The following is a 27,174-nucleotide window of genomic DNA, read 5'->3' as shown; positions in this document are numbered from 1 at the left end:
GTTGAAGAGGAATGGTTGCTGGGGTCCATCGGCCATCAGTTCGAGAGCCAGTGTGGTATAGTGGTTAAGAGCACTGGACTCGTCTGGTGAACCGGGTTTACTTCCCCGCTCCTCCACATGCAGCTGCTGGGTGACCTTGGGCTAGTCATACTTCTCTGAAGTCTCTCAGCCCCACTCCCCTCACAGAGTGTTTGTTGTGGGGGAGGAAGTGAAAGGAGATTGTTAGCCACTTTGAGACGCCTTAGGGTAGTGATAAAGCGGGATATCAAATCCAAACTCATCTTCTTCTTGTTTCCTTTGGAACTGGTGAAGCAAAGCAGGCTCTGCCCACTCTGTTCTTCTGTCAGGCTCCCTGCTTGCTGCTCACCTAGACCCTATGGGTTGGTTGGTTGGTTGCCTTGCTTTGCTCTTAGAGAGTATTTCAGCAAAGGCATTTGTTTTGGAGATGTTTTGTTTGCTTGTTTGTATCTCAGCTAGGGTTTTGGAGATGTGGACTGGGTCTTTGGGCTGACACTCCATTTCTTGTGTTTTAATTTTGTAGCTGGTGGTGTTATAATCCATCCATACCATGCACTGCCTGAAGGATTAGAACCGATAGAAAAATGGGATATGATGTTGTTGTTTAGTCATTTAGTCGTGTCTGACTCTTTGTGACCCCATGGACCAGAGCATGCCAGGCACTCCTGTCTTCCACTGCCTCCCGCAGTTTGGTCAAACTCATGCTGGTAGCTTCGAGTACACTATCCAACCATCTCGTCCTCTGTCGTCCCCTTCTCCTGGTGCCCTCCATCTTTCCCAACATAAGGGTCTTTTCCAGGGAGTCTTCTCTTCTCATGAGGTGGCCAAAATATTGGAGTCTCAACTTCAGGATCTGTCCTTCCAGTGAGCGCTCAGGGCTGATTTCCTTCAGAATGGATAGGTTTGATCTTCTTGCAGTCCATGGGACTCTCAAGAGTCTCCTCCAGCACCATAATTCAAAAGCATCAATTCTTTGGCGATCAGCCTTCTTTGTGGTCCAGCTTTCACTTCCATACATCACTACTGGGAAAATGGGATATAAGTTTAGTTAAATAAGAATTGGCTTGGAAGAATCGTGTGTTACTTTGCCCACTGTTTATGTGTCTGCTTATCTGTTGGGTGTCTCAAACCCAAAGTAATCATTCTCTACTTTGGAGGAAAGCTGCTTGAAAAATGGTTTTAGGTGGGAAAATGTGGTTGGAGGATTCTGTCCAAGAGCTGATGTATTGTGCTTTTCTCACTTGCAATAATCCATTGGGGTGTGCATGCATGCGGGAGAACAGACATTAGCCAGAAACGTAAGTAATGGCATGGTAACTGGTGGTAAGGGTATTATAAATTGATGAAGTTGGAGAGATGGAGAGTGTTGGAAGAGAAGCAGAGGGGAAAGGCCAGTTTCAGTGTGTGCCTTCCTAGCTAGCAGTGTAAAAACAATTGCAGTTTGGGCTCTGAGGGGGCAAGCAGTTTCCAACACTTGGCTGGAGCTGGCATGACTGTAATGGTACAGGGAGCCCCTGTAACTTTGCAGGTGATGGTGCTTTTTGTGTATGCGTTGGACGATGCCAAAGCTTTAAAAGCTATTAAATGTGCTTGGAACATCTCAGTAAGTGGCAGAGCTGTGTAATAATTCCCCAAACTTTGGTGGCATCTGCTTCTATGATTCAGGATGTTCCCTGCCTTGGTTAGGCTGGTGCCAGACCTCTCCCTTCCTCCCCCTTGCAATCTTGTTGACATAATCGCTTCCAGAATTCCTTGTTTCCCTTGATAAGTCATCCTTCAATTTTATTTTACTTTTCCGTTCAGTCTCCCTTCCTGGAACACAAATTCAAAAATCACTCAAAGAGCCGTAGTCATGGGCCTGCGTTCAACACCTACGGCTACCAGAAATTGCAACAAAGACTCTTGGCGGCACCTTAGAGGTGAACAATTTGATTATGGCACAAACTCTTGTGGACTAGAGCCCACTTCCTCAGATGTCCCTCTATAGCAGGAGTGGGGAATGTGGCCTGGGTGTGAGTGACATGTGGCTCTCCAAACCTGTATGTCTGGTGCTCTGGCGTGTGGCAGGAAGATACCTAGTTAGTATACAAAGGTAAGAGTCTCATCCATATCCCCCCCTACTTTTGTCTGTGGCCTCACCCACCACAGCTATGTGGCCCACCACTGGTCTGTCAAATTGACCTCATCTGCTCCCTCCCTTCCTCAAGGGTTCCTGATCTATTTTGTGCTCTTTCTCCCATTCTCTCTCATTCCGTATAAGTTTTATTTCCTTCGCCGGCATGGGGGAAATGTTCCCTTGTCCGTGCTGTTTTCTCTCTTTTGTGAGAGGTTAGACTCTCTCCAGGAAACGCTCTGTGGGTGAGACGGTGACTTGATAGCAGAGGCAATTTAATCCTGCTCAACCTGCAGTGCTGTGATCAGTGCATTTTCCCATCCTTTGTCAGGTGATGGCGGAAGCAGCTGTGCTGACGGTTGTTTTGTGCAGTGTGAAAGGGAGCCTGCCAGTGAGAGAGAAATTGCTGCAAAACCGAAGCTATTGAGCTTGCCAAACCCCACAAAGATTTCCCCAACCCCCCAGTGTATTTACTTCTCCTGTCCTAATCTGAGCTTTAAACATCTGTGTAAACATCTGTGTGTTTGGCAGTATACGTGATGTATTAGCACAGTTTACTTTAGAGGACTCCCCCCACCCAACCCAATACACCCACCCACACATATCAATGTTTAGTTTTATGGGTTCCATATCATTCAGGTGCAATTATGTATAAAACAGAAAGTCGTGCTTAACCCATTGCAACATCTGTGAAAGAGGAATAATGTTAAACTAGCAGATTAGTGCTGGGTGCGTGATAAGTTTCAGTGAACAGCATGCCTGGCCCCATCAGGGCTTCCGAATGCACAGAAGCTTGCACAATATAAACTCATTATTATGTTGTCTGGAAGTACTTCTGCGCGATAGCATACTGTCAGATCTCCACAGTTCCTTTGCTGGAGATGTAAAGTCAGTGAAGTGCTATCTCAAGTGACTGAATTTAGTAGACATGTAGGAGGCTGCCTTATATTGCGTTGGGCCATTGGTTCTCCTAGCTCTATATTGTCAACTCTGACTGGCAGCAGCTCTCCAGTGTTTCAGGTAGAATGCATTCCCAGACTTACTTGGAGATGTTGGGAATTAAACCAGGGAATCTCCTTTATGCAAAACAGAAGCTCCACCACTGAGCTTTGGCTTGTCCCAGTCTAGCTGCATTGTGTTCACAGTGTGCAAGTTTCTGAGCTTCATAGCATTCTTCATTAGGCCCTTCATCTGCTTGCTGTCCCAAGTGCTCTGGGATCAACACGATATCTAAAATATGTTGTTCTTCAGCTGGACAATTTTTGGTATGGTATTGTAGCAGTCATTCCCCTGATCTGTGAGAATTTCATCCAGGCACAGCAGCTTTCCAAAAATGGATGGTTCTTTTTACTGTTGGTTTTTTTTAAAAAAAAAAAACCTGTAATAAAATATTTGCATAAGTATCTTGTGCAGGTGAGCGTACTAAACTTTGTAGGCTGGCATATAAGGCTGGCATACTTGAGTGTTCATTTGCATTAGAACACATACATATGCACACAACACTCTTTTGCTCCTTGTCATTTTGTTGAGAACTTGTACAAATTAGAGTGGTGTGGGTGTGTGTAAGGAAAACTAAGAACTGAGAACAGTGTGTACTGACATTCTAGATCTACTGAGGAACTTGAAAGATGATTGATTTTTATTTGTTTGTTTTTGCTCTTTGCTCGTTTATTATTAAGGTGGTGATTGCTTGGATGACCTTCCTTAGCCTTGTTGCGCAACTGAGGCCTTGTCCCTTTTCTCTACGCTGCTCCATTTTGTGGAGAATTAAAAATAGCTGCATTGTTTCTTGATGCTATCATTGTCATCCTCCTGGCTCTGATTTTTTTTTTAATCCACCTCTGTGATAAGCCTGGGAAATGTGGACACCCCCCCTCCCTTGTGGGGACAGGAAGATGTAAAAATTCCAGAAACTGTGAAGTCATGGGGGGTGGGGGAGAGGGTGAAGTCATTGCAGGGGCAGGTGGTGGAATTGTTGTTTTTTCCTGGAATAAAATGATTTGGGGGTGGGTGGGAAAAAAATACAGTACTTTTTCTCTTTTGGGGCCCGTCACATATTAAAAGTCACTAATTTTGCCATAAGGTTATAATCTTTTGGTATATAAGAAGTACCATTTATTCAGACATGCCAAGGATTGAACTGGGAACCTTTTTAATACTAAGCAGGCCCCTTCCCTAATACAGTGGTACCTCAGGTGAAGTACTTAATTCATTCTGGAGGTCTGTTCTTAACCTGAAACTGTTCTTAACCTGAAGCATCATTTTAGCTAATGGGGCCTCCTGCTGCCGCCGCGCTGCTGCTGCACGATTTCTGTACTTATCCTGAAGCAAAGTTCTTAACCTGAAGCACTATTTCTGGGTTAGCGGAGTCTGTACCCTGAAGTGTATGTAACCTGAAGCATATGTAACTCGAGGTACCACTGTATAGTTCTATTCTGTGGCTTCGCCTGCAGAAACCTTGGGCTTGAGGGGCTAGGGAGCACCTGTACCTTTCAGCATGCTCTAGCTCCGGCTAATCTTTTTACTCTGCCCCAGTTCTGTATCTGTGTCAGCTTTCAGAACTATTCAGCATAACCTAGTTGCTGTGCTAGAGGCACACACCCCTCCCTACACACCCATAATTCATTTCTTTTACATGCTGACTTTACATGCATGATGGCAAGCCCCGCCCACATAGCCAGTGTGGAGCTGCAGTGCATTGTGGGTGTGAAGCTTTCCCATATCCCTCCACGCCTGCTCATGGAAGGACTGGATGTCAGCTCATGAATTACATAAGCCATCACTGAACGTATCAAAGGGTTAGGGCATGTGTGGGGTGATGGGAGGGGCGGTAAACCTGACTGCTTAGAAGGGAGCGGCATTTCCGTTGTGTGTGTTTTTTTAAATGACTCAATAGTGCATCATTGTGTGTGTTTTGAGGGTGACTTTTGAGATTGCAAGTGGCCTGCATGCACTTTTCTTCCTCTCTTGCCAGTGCTTACCCCCATCCTGCTTAGAGACCCTAAAAGTAAGCACAGTTCCTTATCTCTATTGTAAGCAGTGTAATCTTAAAGGAGTTGTTATGGGAATAGATGATTAAAGAGAGGAAAAATACAGGCAAGCCAAACCAGCCAAACTTGCTCCTTTGCGGGAGGTGACTTACAATCAGTAGTTGTTGTCTGCTTGCAGTTTGGATCTCAGGAGTTGTTTAGGCCTATAGACATGGGTTTTACAAATATATTTTAAATAACAACAATAAAAAAAGCTCCAGCCAGAGTTTCCTGGGTGAGGTTCTTAACGTTCTGGAGAATAAGACTCCTTGGTCCTTTGTTTGACGTCCTAATGCTTGGAAAAATTGCTTAGAGCTGTAGGTGGCCCTTTCACAATTTAATATGGAAAAATGGGGGTCTGTCACTAAGTCACTATTGCAGTGGAAGCATCCTGTTGTTGTAGCTGGTTTTGGACGTTGTCTTGCCTTAGCTTAGTTGTAGGTGACAAGGTGCTTCAGGAAATGGAACAGACACACACACACACACAGCAGTTTGACAGAGGCTAATTACATGTTGGTTGCACTTAGCCATGAGCTGTCTATTCCACTTACGTTCAGTGAGTTCTAAATGTTGCCTCCCGCTCTTGACAAAAAGTTGCATGTTGGGCACATCTGATAATTTGAGCTGTCCTTCTCTGTGCTGTGGAGAGACAAGAGACAAGGTTGTCTCCATCCCTTGCAGAGTTGCTTGGTCTCCGTTGCAGGTACAGAGGTGGCTAGGTGTGTTCGACGCTTCCTTGATACCACCCTTGGAAAGGAAGGCTTTCTTGTTGCTTTGGTGCAGCTTTGGGGTTAAGGGAGCTTGATCACCCCGTCTCTGACAATGCATGGTTGGAGAGCAAGGGTGCAAGAGCCTAAATCAGATTCTAGCACAGGAGTGGGAAATATTTGGCTCATGGACCAAAGATTGCCTACCAGGCCTCCTCATTTGGCCCATGATGCCATTTTTCTGAAGCTACAATCATCTTTTCTACAGAGACATGGCTGCAGAATGCAGGGTTGATGCTGCATGGGGAATTCAGTCTTGTTTGGGCAGTATCTTTGCCCACCCCATCAGATGATTGATAGGTAGGTGGTCCTGCACATCTGCCAGAATTGGCCCACTGGGATGGGGGAAGATACAGATCTGGCCTACCAGGCTGAAAGGCCCCCCCACTCTTGCTCTAGCAGGACCAAGAGAGAGGACTCAGGGTATTGCTATTCAGATGAGGGCTAGCTCAATTCTTACTGAATTCCATGGAGAAAAATATTTTATTTCTGTTCTACCTTTCTGACACAATGAAGACTAGGGGTGGTGTACAAGGGGTTCCCAGGCGGTCTCCTGTCCAGGCACTGACCTGCTCAACTTCAGGAATCATGTATCATGAGTACCATGCTTGGGTCAGAATGAGATGCAGCAAAGGACACAATGGAGAGGGTGCCAAACCAGCTTCTTGCTCCAGACATGGGGGTCACCGGGAGCAGGAGCTCCTGCCGTGCCCTGGTGTTCTTTTCAGGCATTTTGCTGGTTTAATTAATAAAGGTTGGGACTAATCCTGATTATACTGTTGAGCAGTGCCATCTGCTCAGTGGGGATGGGTTAGAGGAGGGAGAAGAGGTGGGGTGGAGGAAATGAACACAGTGGCTCAGAAGCAGCACCTCCTTGGAGGGGCATATCCTCAAATACAGGCACTCTTGCTGCTGGGTGAGGGAAAGGGGCTGTCTGTTAAGAAGCGGATTCAGAAAGGCATCCAATCTAGCCACATCCCCAATTAGTCACTGCTGTTTGCATGCCTTGTTAGAGTTCTTTGATGAGGATTAAACCAGCAGAAAGGAGCTGCTCCCTCGAGAGCTCCATGAACTGGTGCCTTGTAGCCACTGCTCTAGTGCTTCTGTAACTTGTCTCATCACAAGATCCTTGTGTGCTTCCTCTCTGTCTCTCGTGATGCTGGTCCCTGAATTCTTAACATTGACCGTGCCCTGTGTTCCTAGCTCCTTCCCTCTAGTGCAAGGCATCTTGCCGCTTTCCCGGTCATTTTTGGTGTTCTGGCTATTGTCTTCTGTCATTTGGTCAGCACACAGTTTTGTGGGGATGACACTTTGAAGAAAGTATGGCAGGTGCTAAGCCAGAGTCATCCCCTTAAAAGGACTGCCAACATGTTCCATTGTAACATCCTCCACTCCCCCTGCCATGATTGCTGGCCCTTCTTGCCTCTGAGCTTGTAATGGAGAGGCCAGTTATTGCTCCTTTGGAGAACAGATTTGTCCCTGGGCCTCAGAATAACAGGAATCAGTATTCATACTCCTCCCATGAGAAGAGAGAGATCTGTGTCTCCTTAGAAAGCTAAAATGAGCACTCTGTGTGTGTTTGTGTGGAGGTCTGTATCAGCAGCTAAAGACCAATTTCCCCTTTTTACAATGTAAAATTTACACCCTGTCATTCTTCTCCCTCTAAGTTGTGCACAAACTTGGTGCTCGTACTGTATTACTTTTTGGCAGAGAAGCACTCTTGCTTCATCAACAAGGAGCTCGGTGGCTTTTGGTCTCTCTCTCCCTCTCCCTCCCCCCCCCCCCCGGCCATCTCTATGGGGGGAAATGCAAACTGTATATGGCAAAGGAGCAATGTCATTTTAGTGCTTGACATTTTAGTTTCCATCTCTCCTTCTCTTGGGTACTCTTTCCTTTACTTACCACTAGAGCACCTAACCATCTAGCTCAGGCATAGGCAACCTTCGGCCCTCCAGATGTTTTGGACTATAATTCCCATCATCCCTGACCACTGGTCCTGTTAGCTAGGGATCATGGGAGTTGTAGGCGAAAACATCTGGAGGGCCGAAGGTTGCCTATGCCTGATCTAGCTGTTTGACTTGGTGCTCAGTGCACAGGCACAACCAATCTAGGGTCTATGGTAAAGTGCTGGGGAAACTGTGATGTTTTACTCACACCACACCCGTAAAAACGTAGCAGAATGAGAATGTGCATAAGCTGAAAGCAAAATATTTGCATCCAAATCTTCACTGCTTCTTTTTTTGCCTATACTTGCCCTTGGGAATTTGAGCTTGTGGATAAGAATAACCATGGACAGATGGGTTTAATCAATCTTGAGAGGTTATTTGAACGAGAGCCTTAATGCCTAGAGAGCGTTCTTGCGATGGTCTCCAGCCTCTCAACCAGCACAGGCGCAAGTTAAGTATGGAGAGCCACCCTGAAAAATGCTGTGTGAATTAAAGTGTTACGTCCACATTTGAATATATTGGTATATCACTCTGGTAAATTATGCAAACTAGGCAGTCACTAAGCCGCAGCTGGTAGATAAGTAATGTGTGTACAAATTTTTCATCACTATGTCCCTGAAATTTGGTTCCAAATGTGATTGGTACCAAAGGTTTTCCTGATCACATAATATCTTTATTGCCATATGCATGAGAGTCCCCTTTGTAAATTGTCAAAGGAAATGATTGCAGCTGCTTGAGGAGCGGGAAAAGAGCTGAGAACCTCGTGTCTTCCTGGAATGTTTCCCTCATTCAGGAAAAAGAGAGAAACTGAAGCCTCAACCCTCAAGTTACAACAGCAAAGTCAGTTTGTCTCTTTGGACGTTGTCATGGTCTGGAGAAGGCATCAGTGGGGAGACGTAAGAATTGCTTGGTGTCTTTCTCTTTTAAAATGTTAGGGTCTAAGAGGAAAGATTTCAGGTGCACAGAGCTGGAACATTCCTTCCTTCATTTCTTGATAGGTGTGTAAGCATTCTAAACAAACTTTATCATTGCAGGGGGTTAGACTAGATGACCCTTGGGTCCCTGACAACCGTACGATTCTATGACCTAGCCTTTTGAAAAATTCTGCATTTTTTAAAAGGTTCAAGCATTTAAGCATTAGATGTGGATATGGTTTTATGCAAAGTGTACAAACATGAACAAATGGTGATAAGTAATATTCTCCAAGGTGGGAAATCTTACTGGGGCCCATGGACCTAGCCAATCTCATCTGATAAGCTATGCTTAGTCAGCACATGATAATAGACAGTGGGGGGCTATAGTGGAGAGAATTTATAAAATGGGCAAAGCTTTACAAAGCTTCACAGTGGTAAAACTTTGTGGTTTTGCACATCTGTGCACAACCCTGGCACCTCTGAGCTGGCAGGCTGTAAAATGCGGGTTAAATTCTGGGTCAGAACTCTAGGCTTGTACCCAAAGCAGCACTAAGCCTTTCCTTCCATGGAACTTTCCCTTACACAATGGAACTTTCCTCCCCCTTACACCTTTTAAATCTGTTCTGCATTCCCCCCCCCCTTTCTGGAGAAGAATTGGGGAGGAGATGTGGGGGGAGTTTCATTGTTCAAGGGTAAATCATTGCACTAATGGCACAAGGTCGTGGGATACATCACCTAATCTGCCTGTCACCTGTTCCTGGTGTGGGACGTAAACTTTTGGCTGGAAAAATACAAAGCAACTGCCAGTGCCATCCCCACTCCCCAACTTCAGAGTCTTAATATTTCAGGAACAAGGCTTGCTGCCTCCCTGCCCCCCAATTTATCCTCTTTCCACTCCCTGCTCCACACAAGCTCACTTACTATTGGTGCTTTTTGACACACCCCCAACTTTCTTCTCTTAATATTTTTGTACGTGGCCCTTTTCTCAAAGGAACTGGGGGCGGCATGAGGCTTTTCACAACAACCCCTGCAGTCCTGTATGTTGATTACATAACTACGTCTGCTACATGGATGGTACATGAGAGAAGCAGGCAACTATTTCTGTGATGTCAGCTGCTCTTCCTTTTTCCTCCAGCAGACACCAATTGCCGCCGGCTCCCCAGGAGTGAACATGCCAGTTCCCACTAGCCTTTTTCCACGTGACTGTATAGCTGCGCACACACTTAGAGGGAGGCTCATCGCTCAGCAACAGAGCTCAAACTTTGCATGCAGAAGCTTCCCAGCTTCAGTCTCCATTTAGGCCTGGGAAAGACTCATCTGACATCTTGGAGAGAGTGCGGCTGCCATTTGGCGTAGGTTGAAGCTTGCTGGACTGATGGTCTAAGGCAGCTTCAGCTGTAAATCCGCTCTGTATTGAGAACCATGAAGATTGAAATCTTGCTTTATTTTTAGGGCAAGGACCATAGCTCAGCAGTAGAGCATGTATTATATAGAGAAAGTCCCACGTTCAATCTTCTCATTAATAGGATCAGGTGAAGGGAAAAGCCCCCCCCCCCGTCTCTGATACTCTGGAAGGCTGCTGCCAGTCAGAGTACACAATGCTGGGCAATTTTTTTTTTTTTAAAAAAATGGCCTATGAAGCTGCCTATTTCCTCCAATTCAGGAAGGCTGGAGTTTGGGATTTTGCTTCAGCAGTGAAGTAGCTCAGACCAGGAACTTGTAGAGGAAATTGAGGCTCCATCCCTTCCTGGTTTTCAACCAGACCCTGATCTGGGCTGTGTGCTTCCATTCACTTCCCTTTCCGCCCTGTGTGCAGCTAGCTGGGCACTTTGGTGGCCCTGAAGCTTCTGCTTGACTCACCATCTTATTCCTGTGGCTCTGAAGGAGATGGGGAGTGGGAAGTCTGAGTGCCAGCCAAAACCCCAAGCAGCTGGTATAGTGACCTTCAGTCCTGGTGCGAGGCTGTTTGGACCCAGCAGTTCTTCAGAATTTCTGAGGTTTAGATATCTGCTGGAGGGTCCAGTCCTCCCTCCCTCCGCTGAGGAGATTTCAAGTTCCAGGGCTGGGCAGGAATACGGACACTTTGCATTTATATACTGCTTTAGCGCATTCAGGGTGCTTGCAGTGCTCAATACAGCAGGCTAATATGAGCACCCTCCTGTTGTAGATCCTGGGAGAGCCGTCTGACCACCTAGCTCGTGAGGGAGGGGATATGTGAAAGGGGTGTTGGGGACATAGTCCCTTAGCCACCACATAAGTTACATTTTGTAAAATGCTGTCTTCTGCTAGAATCTAGCATGCCACTCACAGAACCATTAAGCAGGAGTGGTAGTAGTTTATTAGGGCTAGATGGCTGCTGGAAAAAGCCATTGTCTGTGAAGACTCTCATTTTAAAAGCCAGTGTATCTTTACTATGTGCACTGGCACATAACGTTAAGAGACTGTAACTCTCCAGCCTTCGCTCAAGAAGTGTGCTGATGGATTCCTTAACTGGTGCAAAATTCTGTTCAGTCATAAGGCTTTCTAGGGCAGCAGCTGCTGGCAGTTTTAGCCCAGCTTCAGCTTTTCTGTTGGCTGTTACTCAGAAAAGCACCCCCCCCCCGTGTCATACACAACCTGTCAGTCCAGATTGGCGGCCCGGAGATTGACAGGGAAGCAGTCGTCAGGTAAAAGGCTTAGCTTCAAACCGTGAGAACAAGAGGCTTTAACAATATGTGGCAGTGCTCCCTTATTACAGCCCTTCCCTTGACTTGAAGACGGGCAATTTTATGTAGCAGGTTATGAACAGAGGCTGTTTTTCTCTCTGGGAAGGCTGAGTTGCAAAGTCTTCTTCCTCGTCACTCAGCTATCATTCATAGACGATGGCAGTCTTGTGTGCAGGAAAGAAAAGTGTGGCTTATTGGAGAGGTGTGAGCCTGGATATCATTGTTGTCTGTAGATTCCACGGCTGTGTCAATATGTATTCTGCAATTTCCTCCACCTGAGCTCAAAATATTTTCTCTGTTAATTATGTACCCCTCTTTTTTCTCTTTAAAGTAAATTTTGTTATTAGGGTGCACTGCAATGCTTGTTTGGTCCAATGACCCACCACACTCGAATCTCAGAGTACATTAATATATGGTGCTCAATTCAAAGTGCTGATTTTGACCTAAAAAGCCTTATGTGGCTCAGAACCCCAGTAGCTCAAGGGCCACCACTTCCTAAATGCATCAGCCAGGACCCTGTGTTTGTCATCTGAAGCCCTTCTCCATGTGTTTCCTCTAAGGGAGGTGCAGAAGGTGGTGGCATGAGAACAAGCTTTTCATTGGTGGCTTCCCCACTTGCGGAATGCTATACCCAGGGAGGCACATCTGGCACCATCACTATTTTTAGGTGCCAGGTACAAGTGTTGTTTCTTACCCAAGCTTTCAACCCTAAATTTAGAGCACATCAGATATTTCCAGTGGGTGGGATGTGTTCAGCTTACCTTTTGCATACGTCTGGATGTGTTTTTAGGTTTTTGTTTTGGATTTATACTGGGTTTACTTTTTATAATATTTTATAACTTGCCTTGAGTCACTTTCTTTGTGGGGGAATTAATAAGTGCAATAAATAAACAAATCCTTCTTTCTCAAAATGACATTTTTATATTTGTGAAGGAACTGTTGTCACGACAGTCTGGATGTGCGTGGGTGAAGGACCTCATGATTGCAGGAGATTGGGAGCTGTGGGGACAAGACAACGCATTCTTCATCACGTTTGCTTGTCCCATAGATCTCAGTAGCAGCTTCTGCCACAACAATCAAACATGCTGCTATCTGTGTAGCCCCGCTCTTTCACTGGCATAATGTTGCCATGAATGTTCTTTTCCCCCCCTCAATTTTTTTTATTGATTTTCATGTTTATAACAAACATAAACAACAAAAAAGAAAAAACTTTACAATATAAAAAACAAAAAAATACAACATTTATTCTAACTATTATAATCCCACTTTTGTTACCATTGTTAAATGACTTCCTCAGATCCCTTTAGCTGAGTTTCCATATGACTCATTGTAGCAGTTTTCCAATACTAATTTCAATAAAATTAACTTAATCAATTAACATCTTTCTTTCTTATCATATTCACTTCTATCCATAGTGTTATGCAATTTGAAACATTTAACTCCTAAGCCAATTTGGTACTCGCAAATACTACTACTTATATTATCTTAGAATATTTAACTAAATAATCCTTAAATTTCCTCCATTCTTCTTGGTACTCCTCCTCTTCCGGTCAGGTTGGCCAGCTCCAAAAAGTCTGTCATCTTCATCTGCCAATGTTGCCATGAATGTTCTGGGACACTTTAGTCATGTTTGATGGAACTGGCTGTACATAAGTGTGTGAGAGCGCTGGGAAGTCTTGAGAGGAGCCATGCTTTGTGTGTAGAGAAGAAAGCACGGCATTAGAGCATAATAGGGGCTGTTGTTTGAATGTCCTGCTGTGTGGCCTGAAAGAACTTTAACACTGATATTTCCTTCCCCTAAATGTCTAATCTTTCCCTAGAAAGAAGTTGAGATAGTTGTTGAAGAGTTCCGATGGCTAACATTTTCTTTTCCCCCTCCTTTTCAAAGAGCCTTTTTAAAACGCTGGGGTTGTTGGAGTGGTCGAATTTTTCCTGGAATTGAGTGAGAAATTCAGAAGACTGAAGCCCAGGCTCACTGTCTACCTTTCACGGAGGCCCAGCCGTGAGAGGACAGAAGAAGGCACCTGGCGAATCATGACAGCGGACAAAGAGAAGGACAAAGAGAAAGACAAGGACCGGGACCGGGACAGAGACCGAGAGCGGGACAAGCGGGAGAAGGCACGGGAGAGTGAGAACTCGCGGCCCCGTCGGAGCTGCACCCTGGAAGGCGGAGCCAAGAATTACGCGGAGAGCGACCACAGTGAGGACGAGGACAATGACAACAACAGCGCCACCACAGAGGAGTCCACAAAGAAGAACAAGAAGAAACCCCCCAAGAAGAAATCTCGCTATGAGAGAACGGACAACGGAGAAATCACCTCTTTCATCACAGAGGATGATGTGGTCTACAGACCTGGAGGTAAGAGTGAGATCCTACTCTTTGGAATCTGAACCACATGGTGTGTTTGTGTTGTCCAGCCTAGTTTTCTTGGCTGAAGTTCAGACGGGAGGGAGGGATGTAAATTGCTGCCATAGCTGAATGGATAATTTTGACCAGTGCATGCTCTGTTGCACCGGGAACTGACTTTTGTTGTTGTGTATGTAGCACCTTGTACAAATGTGGTGCTTTAAGGAAGAATGAGACAACTGATCTCTATCTCTTGGGACTTGCTATTTAAAAATAAATGCAAGGTGAACAGAGGAGGGGTAAACCAGGAAATAATATGCAATGATTCAAATTAAATGAACATTGGCTTGCTCACAGTAGGGTATTGGGACTGAGGGCTATGGCAGAGGCTTCACTAAAATGTTTTTTGAGGAGGGATTTGAAGTAAGCAAGAAAGGTGATCACATGGGGACATTCTGGAGATTGTTCCAGCCATAAGGGCTAGTATGAGAGGGAGAGTGGAGCTGTTACACCAGGCATAGGCAAACTCTGCCCTCCAGATGTTTTGGGACTACAATTCACATCATCCCTGACCACTGGTCCTATTAGCTAGGGCTCATGGGAGTTGTAGTCCCAAAACATATGGAGGGCCGAGTTTACCTATGCATGTGTTACACAGAGCAGGAGACTTTCAGATGTCTAAGGGTGATGGAGTTGGGTGTGTGAAGGTCGCAGGTGTGCTGGGCTATAAGGGCAGAGAGATGCAGGGGAGGGGGAGGAAGTCTATGGAGGGTTTTGCAGGCAAGGAGAAGAAACTTGTCCAGGTTCCACAAACATCCAATGATTTATTTATATATATATATTTATACAAAGAAAATGATTGCATTTTTGTAGAATTAAAGGTAAGGGCATGTTACAAACAAACAAACCATTAAGCTGACCACTTATCTGTCTTTTTACTATTGCCCCAAACCTGCTGCCTTTAAGGCGGGCGTTCACCGCTCCTCAGGGTAGCGGATGCTCCAGTTCCATGACTACTTGCAGTGCTCTTGTTTCCACCAGGATGTGTGTATTTATTCCTGATTCTCTTATCAAAAGAGCAAGCTTACAAGCGCTACTATATTTGTCATCTGCTCTGCTGTAAAAAAAAATCATTGGCATGCTGGAAGAGCGCTGTGGGAAGGAAAGACTGATGTGCTTTTCAAAATAAGAGGGGGAAAACACCGATGGAAATAAATCACCAGAAACAATTTTTCTAATGTGTTGTGTTGATAGAATGCTTAACGCTCTGGGCTTGTGTGGAGTCACAGGCAAATCTTGTAGCTTTTAAGTTGTGCATACTGAATTCTACCTGGAAACAGCATTGCCCTAGTCCTGTGGGGTTGATAGGGGTAAAGCTTGATAGCCTTGGGGCCAGGGTAGATGTAATGGGGTCAGGAAGACTGCTCCCCTACCGGGGCAAATTCTTCTGCCAGCTACAGTTAACTCTACAGTGCAGATATTAACTTGTGTAATGTATATTAGTTCCTTTCTGACATACAGCTTTTCCTCCCCCCTAATTAGTCCTTTGTGGTGCATTGATGGCTCAGCATGCATCCCTTAGAAACAGGGCCTTCTCAGTAATGGCACCAGCTTTGTGGGGCTCTCTCCCTAGAGAGGTTTGCCAGACCCTCAACAGCATATTCTTCTAGGTGTTTGGGTAGATAGAACTTGGCTTTTTCAGTAAGCCAGGGATGGAGGAGCCTGTGTACCTCCAGAAGTTGGAGTGCAACTCTCACCATCCCTGACCATAGACCATGTTGGCTGGGGCTGATGGGAGTTAGAGTCCTGGCAACATCTGGAGGGCCATACATTCCCTACAGTTAATTTGCCTCCACTCTTTTACACTCCCAAGCCATTGCTGAGAGCCATTCGGTCATTTGTTTGTGTGAGGCAGGGGTCAGGGCTGGGGCAGCCGAACTTTTTTGGGGTCAGAGGATCAAGAGCCCTTGGAGCGCATTAAGAGCAGCTGTTCAGGCTCACAGCAGTGGGTGGTGACCATGCCGTGGTGTGTGTGTGTGTGTGTGTGTGTGTGTGTTACTGCAGTTGAAGAACCTGACTTGAAATTGAGATTATTTGCTCGCAAGCATAGCTTGCTTTCTAAAATCAGGAACAATTAGCACCCTTGTTTGCCAAAAAGGTCTTCCCATCTCTGGTACAGATTTGCTTTCATGGAGGTGCTGAGGTTTAACTCTGTCTCCCACCCCTCTCTCCTGCTTGCTGTATAATATCTCTGGAGCCCTGATCAGTTAACAGCAGGGCTGGGAAGGGATTCGACAAGAGAAACCAAACCTGCCTTGGATTTCCCTCCACATTGGGTGATTTCAAGGTATATGGTGTTTTGAATCGGGCACCACAAATTACAGTGCCTGTGAACACGACACCACTGAAGCACTCTTTAAATGCTCAGGATCATTATTTGCAAAAATCTGCGGGAAACAAACACTGCCTCTGCGCCATATTCCTCCTTTGTAAAGCATTAACAATACACTACGTTGTTCAGGTCACTTGGATCACTGCCTCAGGTGGAAAGAAACCCCCGTAATTGGGAGTGTAGTGTTGCCACAGGCCATTAGACACCTGTCACTTGTAATTCCATCCAGGATGGAAGGTGGCCTCTGTTTAATAGTGCATTGCACCATCCCCTCCTTTTCTCCTCCTACTCCTGGAAGGCTTGTATGCTGATTCAAGAGGAGGAGTCCATCCCGCTCTGGTAGTCACTTCCATGCTTGGTTCATCAGATTCAGCACCAGATTCAGCATCCAGAGTTCTTTGGATGGGCTAGTGGGAAACATGGGCAAAGCCTGCCCCAGGTGTGCTTATCTCTCTAATCCAGGGGTTGACAATCTAGTCCCTACTGCCCACAAGTGGGCGTTTCAGGATTCTAGGTGGGCGGTGGGGGGTTCTATGGCACAAGCTGAGTCCCCCTTCCATCGAGCACTGGCGGGTGGTAAGGAAATTTTACCATCAAGAAAGATGCATTAGTGGGCAGTAGGTATAAAAAGATTGACTACCCCTGCTCTAATATGTTAGAGGAGCTGACCTCTAAAAGTAAGCAAGGCTTTAGTGAGGGCACTTTTGATTTATCATGTGGAAGTGGGGTTGTCTTACTCATGCAATGGTAAAAAGCTTTGCTTTAGGACAGAGGCCAGCAAACTTTTTCAGCAAGGGACCGGTCCACTGTCCCTCAGACCTTGTGGGGGGCTGGACTACCGTATTTTTTGCTCTATAAGACTCACTTTTTCCCTCCTAAAAAGTAAGGGGAAATGTGTGTGCGTCTTATGGAGCGAATGCAGGCTGCGCAGCTATCCCAGAAGCCAGAACATCAAGAGGGATTGCTGCTTTCACTGCGCAGCGATCTCTCTTGCTGTTCTGGCTTCTGGGATTCAGAATATTTTTTTTCTTGTTTTCCTCCTCCAAAAACTAGGTGCGTCTTATGGTCTGGTGCGTCTTATAGAGCGAAAAATACGGTATATTTTGAGAAAAATAATAATGAACAAATTCCTATGCCCTACAAATAACCCAGAGATGCATTTTAAATAAAAGGGCACAGTCTACTCATGTAAAAACACGCTGATTTCCGGACCATCCGCAGGCCAGATTTAGAAGGCGATTCGGCCTGATCTGGCCCCCGGGCCTTAGTTTGCCTACCCATGCTTTGGGGCTTGGTGCTGATTTGTGGAGAGAAACAAAGATTTCCGTGCCTTGGAAAGGCTTGTGGTTCTAGCCCTATGCCTTTAGGAAGGTCAAAGTGATACATATGAGCTGCATTAGTGTTGGATTGACATCTGCTGAAAAGGACTGAAGGCCTAGGACCCCATCAGCAGAAGATGCTTCCTTGATTCCCCCCCTTTTTTTCGAAGGGCTAGAGAGGTAGTTAAATAATGCAAAGTAAACTTTGGCATAGTATACAACACCACCTATATGAATGTAACATTACAAACTAACGGGGGGACGACGACGTCCCAAGTAGCTTCCAAGTTATATGAGAAGCTAGTTCTTTGGTATTAGACAGTGAAGAGGCAGATGCCAAGAGGCAGCATGGCTGGACATGGGAAGTTGGTGATTGGAGGTAAGCATCAGGCTGTGCCGACTTGCAGCTTTGGACAATTTAGCATTGTGTTTTACTGTACCCCAAATTTCCAAAACGGGTACGCTTCTGTGCAGTGCAAGCATGGAACTTGCTTTCATAAGCTGAGAGTTGTTAAGAGACTGCTGCTCCCTCCAGAGAGCTACAATTCCCAAGGTTCCCTGAGAAGAGGACTTGATTGTTAAGTGCCTTTGGGAATTGTAGGCCTGGGAGGGGAATAGGGGTCTCCTAACAACTCTTGATACCCTTTAACCCTACAGCTCCCAGAATTCTTTGGGGGAAGCCATGACTGTTTAAAGTGATATTGTGGTGCTTTAAATGTATGGTGCAGATGTGGCCTCATCTGCTTCCTAGTTGTCTTTATCCTGTCATGTTTAAGGGGCAGCCCATCATGCTTATCCCCTCCCTTTATCCCAGTTGGCTTCTATTGTCTTCCCTGCCCCCCCGCCCCACTTTTTTTTGCATTTCAAACCTTTTCCTGCCTTTTGTCAAAACAACTTGTCACAATAGCAAAATTGATTTACTGCACACCACATGCATCCCAATTTGCTTACAGCCCGTTCTTTCAGCATGAAAAAACCGGTGGAGGGCTTTGTGAGTTCTAATGTACAAGGCTGCTAAAATGACTGCCCTTCCCTTTGGTGTTAGTCAGATTATTTGGGGTTACAGTTGTTGCTTCAACTCCATCACGGCCACTAGACCCGTTTATTTTGCAGATTTTCACCAGTGTTAACATAAAAAGAGGGGCCTGGCTGCTGGATCAGGCCCTAAGTCTCTTTAGTCCAGTATCTATGAACAGTACATTTTTGATTGGTTCTGTCAGGGAGGCAAGTGGGTACTTTCTGCAGCCCTCAAGTGGCACTGAGTGGTTTTTATTATTTAAAAATGAGGATGATGGCTTTGAGAGGAGAGAAAACTGCCTTATGCTACATCAAACTCTTTGTTTCTCTAGGCCAGGATTGTTTCTTCTGGCTCTCAGCCCCTTTTCCATGGGCTCAGGTGGCAAGTGGCCTTTACCATTTCCTTCTGACCCTGTTTAGCTAGAGATGCCAAGGATTTGAGTTCCTGCAGGCAAAGCATGTGTTCTGCCTCTTAACTACTGTCCCACCCATTCTTTCTCAAATGGCCAGGCTCCCTTTCACCGTTGCAAAATACGGAGTTGCCATTGAAGAAGGGTAGCCCCTTGTTGAGTTTTTCTTCCTTTATACTGTGTAGTGAAATCGCCTCCCCACCCCATCCCAAAAAATCACCACACTGTGACATTTAGGGAAGAACTTAGGGAAACCACATATTTTTGTCATATGGAGCTTTCTTTGTTTTGGGGGAGGCCAATATTGGTCCCAGTCACCTGGCTGGCAGAAGAGGTGTGGGAAAGCCATTGCATCTTCCTTTCTCTCCCTGCTGGCAGTCAGATAATTAAGTGCTGATATATTAAAAGCAAAACACCCTCCCTGGCTCTTGGCACCTGCACCTGTCTAATGCAACGAGATTGGGATTCTTGATGGAGGGTAGAATTGCTGGCAATCCAGCCATAGCATTCCTGCAATAGGCGGTCATGGGGATCTTGGTGGCATTTGCAGACGCCTCTTCGAAACGTTAGCATGCTTGTTCTGTGGTCCTCCGTTGTTCTCCCACACATATCCCTCTTGGGCAAAAGCAGCTAAAAAGCATTTCCCCTGGATTGCATATTGCTGCTTTGAAAAGCAAGACCCTGCCAGTTTTTGGATGGCAATCAGAAGGCCTGAGGTGAAAATGGTAGGGGCAGGAGAGATTAGCTGAACAGAGGGGTGGGGTAGGGAGGAGGGGCAGGGAGAGCTATTGCATTCTTGTAGGCTGCTTGCCTCTCATCTTTAGCAGATGGATATGAGGACACTGTCATTTTTGCTTTGGCTATCCAGAACCATTTAAAAGGATCTACAAGGATTAAAAGGATTTGTGAGGATCCATTCCAACAATGGCATCAGCAACTATATAAACAGCAAACAGGGCAATGGGAACAAACCCTGGTAAAAGTGAGTAGGGGATTTTTTATATTTAGCTTTGGCTAAACAGAAGGTGGGAAGATCACCTTTCTGGCAAGGATTTCTTTTTTAAATAGTACCTTCCTGGGTTAGTATGTTGTCCTAAGGTGATGATTCTCAAATGTCAGATAGCGGAAGGGATTGTCCTCCCTGTCACCTGCCCCCAGTTGAAATTTGAGGCCTGTTTCACTCATGCATCTGCAAAGATTCTCTTCCAGAGGTGGTTAGGGGGGCAGGACACCTTATCAGTTGGCAGTGTCCCACCATCCCGCACTGTTTCTGCATGAATCTCACTGCTGGGTGTGATTGGAGGAAGACAAACTCAGAGTAGTAACCCAGGCAGAGAAGCTGTGTGCTGTCTCCTGGGAGGACAGGTAATTCAGCTTCATCGTTGTATGGAGGGATGGTACTCTGTTATGGGACCGAGGTCAAAAACAACAACACTCCTTGGGGATGCTGGGAGGGCAGCTGCTCCCCCCCCCCACACATCCAGTAAATAAATAAAAATATCTAACTGACCAATTGTGTCACAAAAAACTCTGTTCTGGGTTCTGCTCCCCCTGACATAAAGCCTGTCCCCCAATAAATCCTGGCTACTACACCCATGAATCTTTCTACCTGCTCATGTGAGTTTGTGGTTTGTTTTGTTGATTTGGTTTTTTATTAAAAAAGAAGGAAAAAGAAAGACAGACAGACAGACAGACAAACTACCACTGTATTCCATCACAGCTCAGGACAAACCACTTATTTTGGAAGCCTCCCTCCCTCCCACCCCACCTTAGATTTTGATATGGCATTGGTGTGTACTGCTTAGGGGGTGGGGAAATGTTTTTTTTTTAATCCCACATCTCTTGTGGACCCATGATTGACTGCACTGGGGACCACTGGAAGGTGATGATTGACAAGGAAATGCAGATACTTGTGTGGGTAATTTTGATCTAGGGAAACCTGTGTAATCAATGCATTATAGGAACTAGGCCAGGGGTCAGCAAACTTTTTCAGCAGGGGGCCGGTCCACTGTCCCTCAGACCTTGTGGGGGAGGGCAGACTATTTTTTTGGGGGGGGGATGAATGAATTCCTATGCCCCACAAATAACCCAGAGATGCATTTTAAATAAAAGCACACATTCTACTCATGTAAAAACAACAGGCAGGCTCCACAAATAACCCAGAGATGCATTTTAAATAAAAGGACACATTCTACTCGTATAAAAACATGCTGATTCCCCGACCATCTGCGGGCCAGATTTATAAGGTGATTGAGCCGGATTGGCCCCCAGGCCTTTGGTTGCCTACCCATGAACTAGTCTGTCGATTCAAGGCCACTGCTGGACCCAGCCTCTTCTTGATAGAATTGTGCTATGCTATGAGTTTTGTTTTTAATTATATTTTGAGTAGCGTCCTGCTTTTTATTGCAATATTGTATGACAAGCAATATAGGCTTGAATTTAGATATCATTCCACTAATGTTAATGGCGAACAAAAATGTTGATTTCCAGAAGAGTAGTATTTTAGTTCGCTGCAGCAGAAACAACAAAGGGTTTTATAGCACCTTAAAGACTAACAAATTTATTATGGCACAAGCTTCATCAGATGCATGGATGTGTAATTCCAAATTGACAGGCATATATACACATTTGGGTGTTGTGAAAAAGAATGAGGTTGGAGAGAAACTAATATGAAAAGAATGGCAGTGACTGTTACCTGGAACCAAAATGGTGAAAGTGACCGGTTGACAAGGCAGAACATTGGCGTAGCACAAACATCTTGGCATTGGGGTGCTAGTTAACATGTAGGGCTAGTGTTCTTTTATTTTACAAAAGGAAAAACCGAAAAGCAAGAGCAGCAATAACTCTTGTAATCTCTGGTAAAGCTTCAAAGAGAGTTGAAGGAGTTTGCTTTCAGTGCTATGTAATTCTAGTTTGACCGCCTTGCTTCCCTCCTTACCTGCTTAGGTGACTCAAATAGGGGAGCAAGACTGTGTCCCATTTTTTAATCTCCCGCCATTTTAAAGCAATGTGGTATAACACTTGAGAAATGTAGTAAAGAAAAGGGACTCTCTCTCTCTCTCTCTCTCTCTCTCTCTCTCTCTCTCTGCGCTTCTGAAAGCGGAAAGTTCCTGTTTGAGGTTATCAGGATTTCTTTTGTTTGCGTAGGTGCCAGCTGTTAAGTGCTTTGTAGCTGGCTGGGTGCAATCCTCATTTATGGGAGGATTGCTTGCCAAGGGGAAGAGCGAGAGCACTTAGCAGTTAAGGCACACTCTCTCTCCTCGAGTGCTTATTTCTTGGGGAGAGAGGGTGGATGCCCCATAATGGAGAGCAGGAAGGCTGTAATTTGGGCCTTTGTTCAGGCTTCTGATGGGTGCTCTGGCCCAAGACAATCATGTTAACACAAAACAAGACGCCCGGCCCTTCTTATTATATGCTGGGAAGGAGGTGATTTTTGAATGTAGCTGCTTCTGCTTCTGGGGAGTGTGTAGGAGGGGGGCGGGTGGGAATCTCAGGCAGTAATAGGATCACATGCTCCTGTTCTGGTAGTGTTAGCTGCAGGCCCTGGGGAGTGCTGCAGAGAAGTGATGGGGTGGTGGGCTGCTGAAGTTTTCAGCTCTTCCTGTTCTGGGAAATATCTTCTCTGGATCTGAGGAAGTGCATCCCATGGTGTTAATTACCTCATTCTTAAAACCCACCTTCCCTGCAAAGCTATAGGCACAGCCTCCTGGTCTCTGTGCCCTGCTGTAACTGAGACTTAAGTGCGTGCAACAGAAAGAATTGCATATACGTCCCCTCTCTTTCTGCCTCCCCTTCCTCATATTGAACCTGAGGCTTTCTGCATGCAGGGCAGGTGTTTTGCCACACAGCTAAGGTCCCCCTTTTCCTTGCATCCCAATTTTCACTGTGTTTAGCCCACTCTCTTCAGTATGACTGATGTCTGAGTATGCGCACACAGAAATGAAGATTAACCAAAAGTAGTAGCAGTTGGTGGGGTAGTAGTGTGTGTGTTATTAAATATTATAAGAAGCATGTCCTTGTGGAATTCTTCAAATTGAGATAATATCCAGGAGTTGTGCAGAACTCAGGAGCCAAAAAACACCTTGGCAGTAACCCCCACAGGCCAGTCATCAGGCTCATCTCACCTCCCCTGCTGGGCATCAGTGGCTTCTATGCATTCCTGATCCTATCTGCAAAATTACACAAGGGTGATTATAGTTTTGTCACCTCAGTCACACACATCCCTGCCTTTGTGTGCTGTTGATTCACCCTTCCAGCACAGCAAGGGAAACAGAAGGCATGTGGTCTGTTTCTCTGGCATATTTGCACCCGGGCACAGCAGACCCAGAGTTATTTTATTTTATTTACGCAGAGCCTAATTGGGCTGAAATCTCCTATGGTTAAGTTACAATCCTCTGCCCTTTCGCTTAGCAAGCAAGCATTTGAACTCCTAAGCTCCGGAGGTTTAGCTTCTGCTGGCTCAATTAATTGTTAAATGTTCCCTTTATAATAATTATACATTGATGCTTTTCCTTGGTACCCGCCAAGGAAATGGCTGAAACTGTTGTTCAATCTGAAATCTGCTCTTGGATTAAAAAGAGAATCTCATTTTGAAAACCAAAAAGAGAGCAGAGGAAAGCTGTTTGGTTATGGGTGTGTTTTTTTTAAAGCAGTCTAACGGTATTTGAGTTGGAGAACATGAGTGAAATTGAAATGCAGGCATTTGGCTCTCGCCCTGAGAGTGATTGGCTTGTGTTTGACATTGACCCATGTGTTTGTCTTGCTTCCAGATATTGCCTTCTATTTGTTCTGACAGCTTCACCAGCTGAGAGAGGCAAATGTGCCAGAATTAAAAAGAAGAGAGAGAGAAAGAGAGAGAGAGAGAGAGAGAGAGCGCTAGATTTTTTTTTAAAGCAACTAGGAACCTGCCGCCAAAGATTTAGCTATTCAGCTTGAATCAATATATATAAATTCCAGCCCCAGTTCCTTGCCTCACTGCCCTTTCTTGTTTTCCGCCAACCTCACAGAGACCCCCCTGTCCTTTTAGTCCTGGGTCCCTCTAACTACGCCTTCCTGTTTGTCTGAGAATGGCTGTGATTATTATCCGCATTCTGTGACTCTCTCTTCCCTCTTGGTAGCTTATCAACATGCCATGACATTCCAGTAGTTGAGCCACTGATGGTGGCGAGGCTCCCACTTAGCTAGTGCCCAGTTTATTATGGATGTGGTAGGAGCTGCATAAGGAAGCTACCTTATACTGAGTCCGAGTGATAGTCTGATCTGACTGGCAGTGGCTCTCCAAGACTGTAATCAGATCTTTCTTGCCCTGCTACCTAAGGAGATGCCAGGGACTGAGATGTCTGGCGCCCTTCGCATTCAAAGCATTTGCTCTGCTGCAGAGGTACGCCCTGTTCCTAGCGGCAAAAGCCAGTTATGATGAAGTTAACTATTCATTGTCTTTGGAGCCATTGGAGGGTCAGCAGGAGGAATCTTGTTTGCATTGCAAGTAGGCGTAGGAATACAGGAAGCTGCTTTAAATCAATTCAGACCAGTGGTCCATCTGGCTCAGTCTCCTGGGGAAGGGTCATGGCTTCTGCAGGCCAAAGGTCCCCGGTTCAATCCCCAGCACCTCCAGGTATGGCTGGAAATCCCAATCTGCAACACTGGAGAGCTTCTGCCAATCAGTATATACCATACTGAGCTATAAGGACTGATGGCCTGACTTGGTATAAGGCAGCTTCCTGTGTTCTGTATGTGCTCTTGACAGGCAGAAGTTCCCCAGGGGTCTTTCCCAGCCCTAGCTAGAGATTTCAAGATTTGAACCTGGGACATTCCACGTGCAAGGAATGTGCCCTGCTGCAGTCCTGTGCCCCCTCCCTGGTGCTTACAGCACAACTAAAAGCAAATCTGTGTTTCTGTCTAGTGGCAAGATGCGGCCACATAGCAGACAATTGTCCCCACCTTGAGGTGCTAATTCTTCTTGCAATATGGGAGCATGCAATGTGATGTGTCCAGAGGGATGAATCAGTCTGCTTTGCTTCTAGGCTACATACCGCCACCCCCCACCTCCCATGGATGTTGGATGCTTGGTCCTTCAGGATGAATCAGTACTCTAAAGAATCCACATGAAAGCTATCTCTCCTCCCCTTCCCCCCTTTTTAAATAAAGAGAGCTAACCAGAAATCCTTACACCTGCCCTATTACTAAAACCAAAACTGCACATTACAAGGTGAAAATCTCTGCCACTTCTCTCTCTCCCCACTGCCAGTGTTCCATCCCCCCTCCAAACCCTTATGTGGCAGGCGTTGTTCTGGCTCTTAAAACATGGAGCAGCTGTTAATGCATGACAGATGGCGCCTCTCTTAAGGGCTGATAAATGGAGGTTGATCCTTAAAACCAGCTCTTTTAGCTTTCTAGCTATCTGCACACACATATATATTTCATTAAATAAAGCAAACAAAATCCTGGGGAAGGAGGGAGAAGGCAAACTTTCACGGGGAAACAGTTTATAATGTTGATTTTAAATGTTGATTCAGAATCCCTCCCTTTTTTTGGCATGTTGTTGGTTTTCTAAGGCCCGCCCCCTTTCCTTTTTTGGTGTTATGGTGAAATTTTCATTTCCAGTGAAGAAGTGGGTGCTTTTTATTTGCTATGTTTATATCCCACCTTTCCTCCAAGAAGCTCAAGGTGTTGTACATTTGTTCTCCCCTTCCCTATGTTATTGCCACAACAACCCTGTGGGGTAGGTTAGGCTGAGCTGAGAGAGAATTTATTTAGAAAATGTGTTAATTGCTTTATATCCAGAAGAACCTCAAAGCAATGTACAAAACTTAAGTCATCAAATACTAGAGACCAAAATTTCAAGCACGATGAAGTCGAGGTCAAGTGTCAAAACCATACACAAAATGGAGATCCAAGTACGATGCAGACACTCAGATCACTATACAATATAAGAATAGAAAATAGTTTAAAGATCTTAAAATAAAGGTCAAATACAATACAAAAGAACTCAGAGCAATATACCAAAGAGAACTCAAAAGACAATACAAAAATAAATAAATCTTGAAACAATATACAGAATAAAAATATAAATACAGGCAGCCCCCCTCATTTACACATGCCCAATATGTGTGTGACCGTATATATGCGCTTTGCGCTGAACCTGGAAGTGACCCGGAACTGTCATAAAGACATCACTGAAACATCACTAAAAGGACAGAGTGGGGGTGGGGGCGGAATGGGGTGTTTGCAGGCATTTTCAGCGGGTTTCAAATATACATGATTTCACTGACATGCACGGTGCCTCAGAATATAACTCCCGTGTACACGGGGTCCTGCCTGTACAGTACGAAATATTAAAGATCAAATGAAAGCCGTTTAACTCTTTTTATTGAGTTTAATTAATTCTTATGGGCTTTTAATTTTGAATTGTATGACTGGCCGAAGGTCACACAGTGAGCTTCATGCCAGAGTGGGAATTTGAACCAGGGCAGGCCCATCCATGAGGCTTTGTGAGGCAGTGCTTCCCCTCATCCCCAGCAAAGATTCAGTACAATTATCCTCTGAATCTGTATAGTGTTTCACTTGCATGGCATTTTGAACAACTAAACATACATAGTGGGTAGGGGGAAGCATAGTTGAATGGCAGACGGTCCTGTTCCAGTCCTTGGCATCTATGATCGAAATAATCTGTGATCCCCCAGGAGGGAAATGTAGCCCTTTGGCTGCACTACTCCCAACACTAGAACCTTTCAAGTGTCTTTTTGCTGCTTTCTCTGAAAAACTCCACATTGTGTTATCCGTGTGCAAATCCCTTCCTCGATATATGCCACCCCTGGTCTGGAAAGGTTTCCCCTCCCCTCATGAAGACAATACCGAGGTAGATGGTCCAATAGTCTGGCACAGTATAAGGAAGTGTCCTATGTTGCAGAGTGGTAACTCCAACAGAGATGCAACAGACAGGCTCCTCTGTGGAAGGATATTTTGAGCCATTAGTTATTGAATTATTTCATTTATCACTGTGCCCAGCAGTTCCGTCTCTTTCCATATACAGCCCGGTAAAGGCTGCCATAGGTGGTGGTTTGGAGTCTTTCAAGTGAATACAGCTTATCTCTTGTTTAGGCTCTCGGTCCACTCTGTGGCTTCATCCTCAAGAGAGAGTGAAATGTGTGTTCCTGCTCTCTGAAGTGTCACATCTTTGTCTAGACAGGTGTCTTGG

General features: G+C 45.4%; 1 protein-coding gene across 18 annotated transcripts in view; it reads left to right on the top strand.

Annotated features, from left to right (window-relative positions):
- RERE (arginine-glutamic acid dipeptide repeats) overlaps window positions 1-27,174 on the top strand; it is a 334,725-nt gene that overhangs the window by 97,820 nt on the left and 209,731 nt on the right. For all 18 annotated transcript variants that reach the window (XM_081015978.1, XM_081015983.1, XM_081015982.1 and 15 more), the window contains one exon: window positions 13,381-13,851. In XM_081015978.1, coding sequence (XP_080872104.1) covers window positions 13,527-13,851 — 325 coding nt within the window. In that variant the 5' untranslated portion in view covers window positions 13,381-13,526. The remainder of the gene's footprint in view (window positions 1-13,380; window positions 13,852-27,174) is intronic.

This window comes from Podarcis pityusensis (assembly GCF_964106645.2).
Source record: "Podarcis pityusensis genome assembly, chromosome: 8".
Classification (NCBI taxonomy): domain Eukaryota; kingdom Metazoa; phylum Chordata; class Lepidosauria; order Squamata; family Lacertidae; genus Podarcis; species Podarcis pityusensis.
This window is presented reverse-complemented; position numbering and strand designations above follow the sequence as displayed.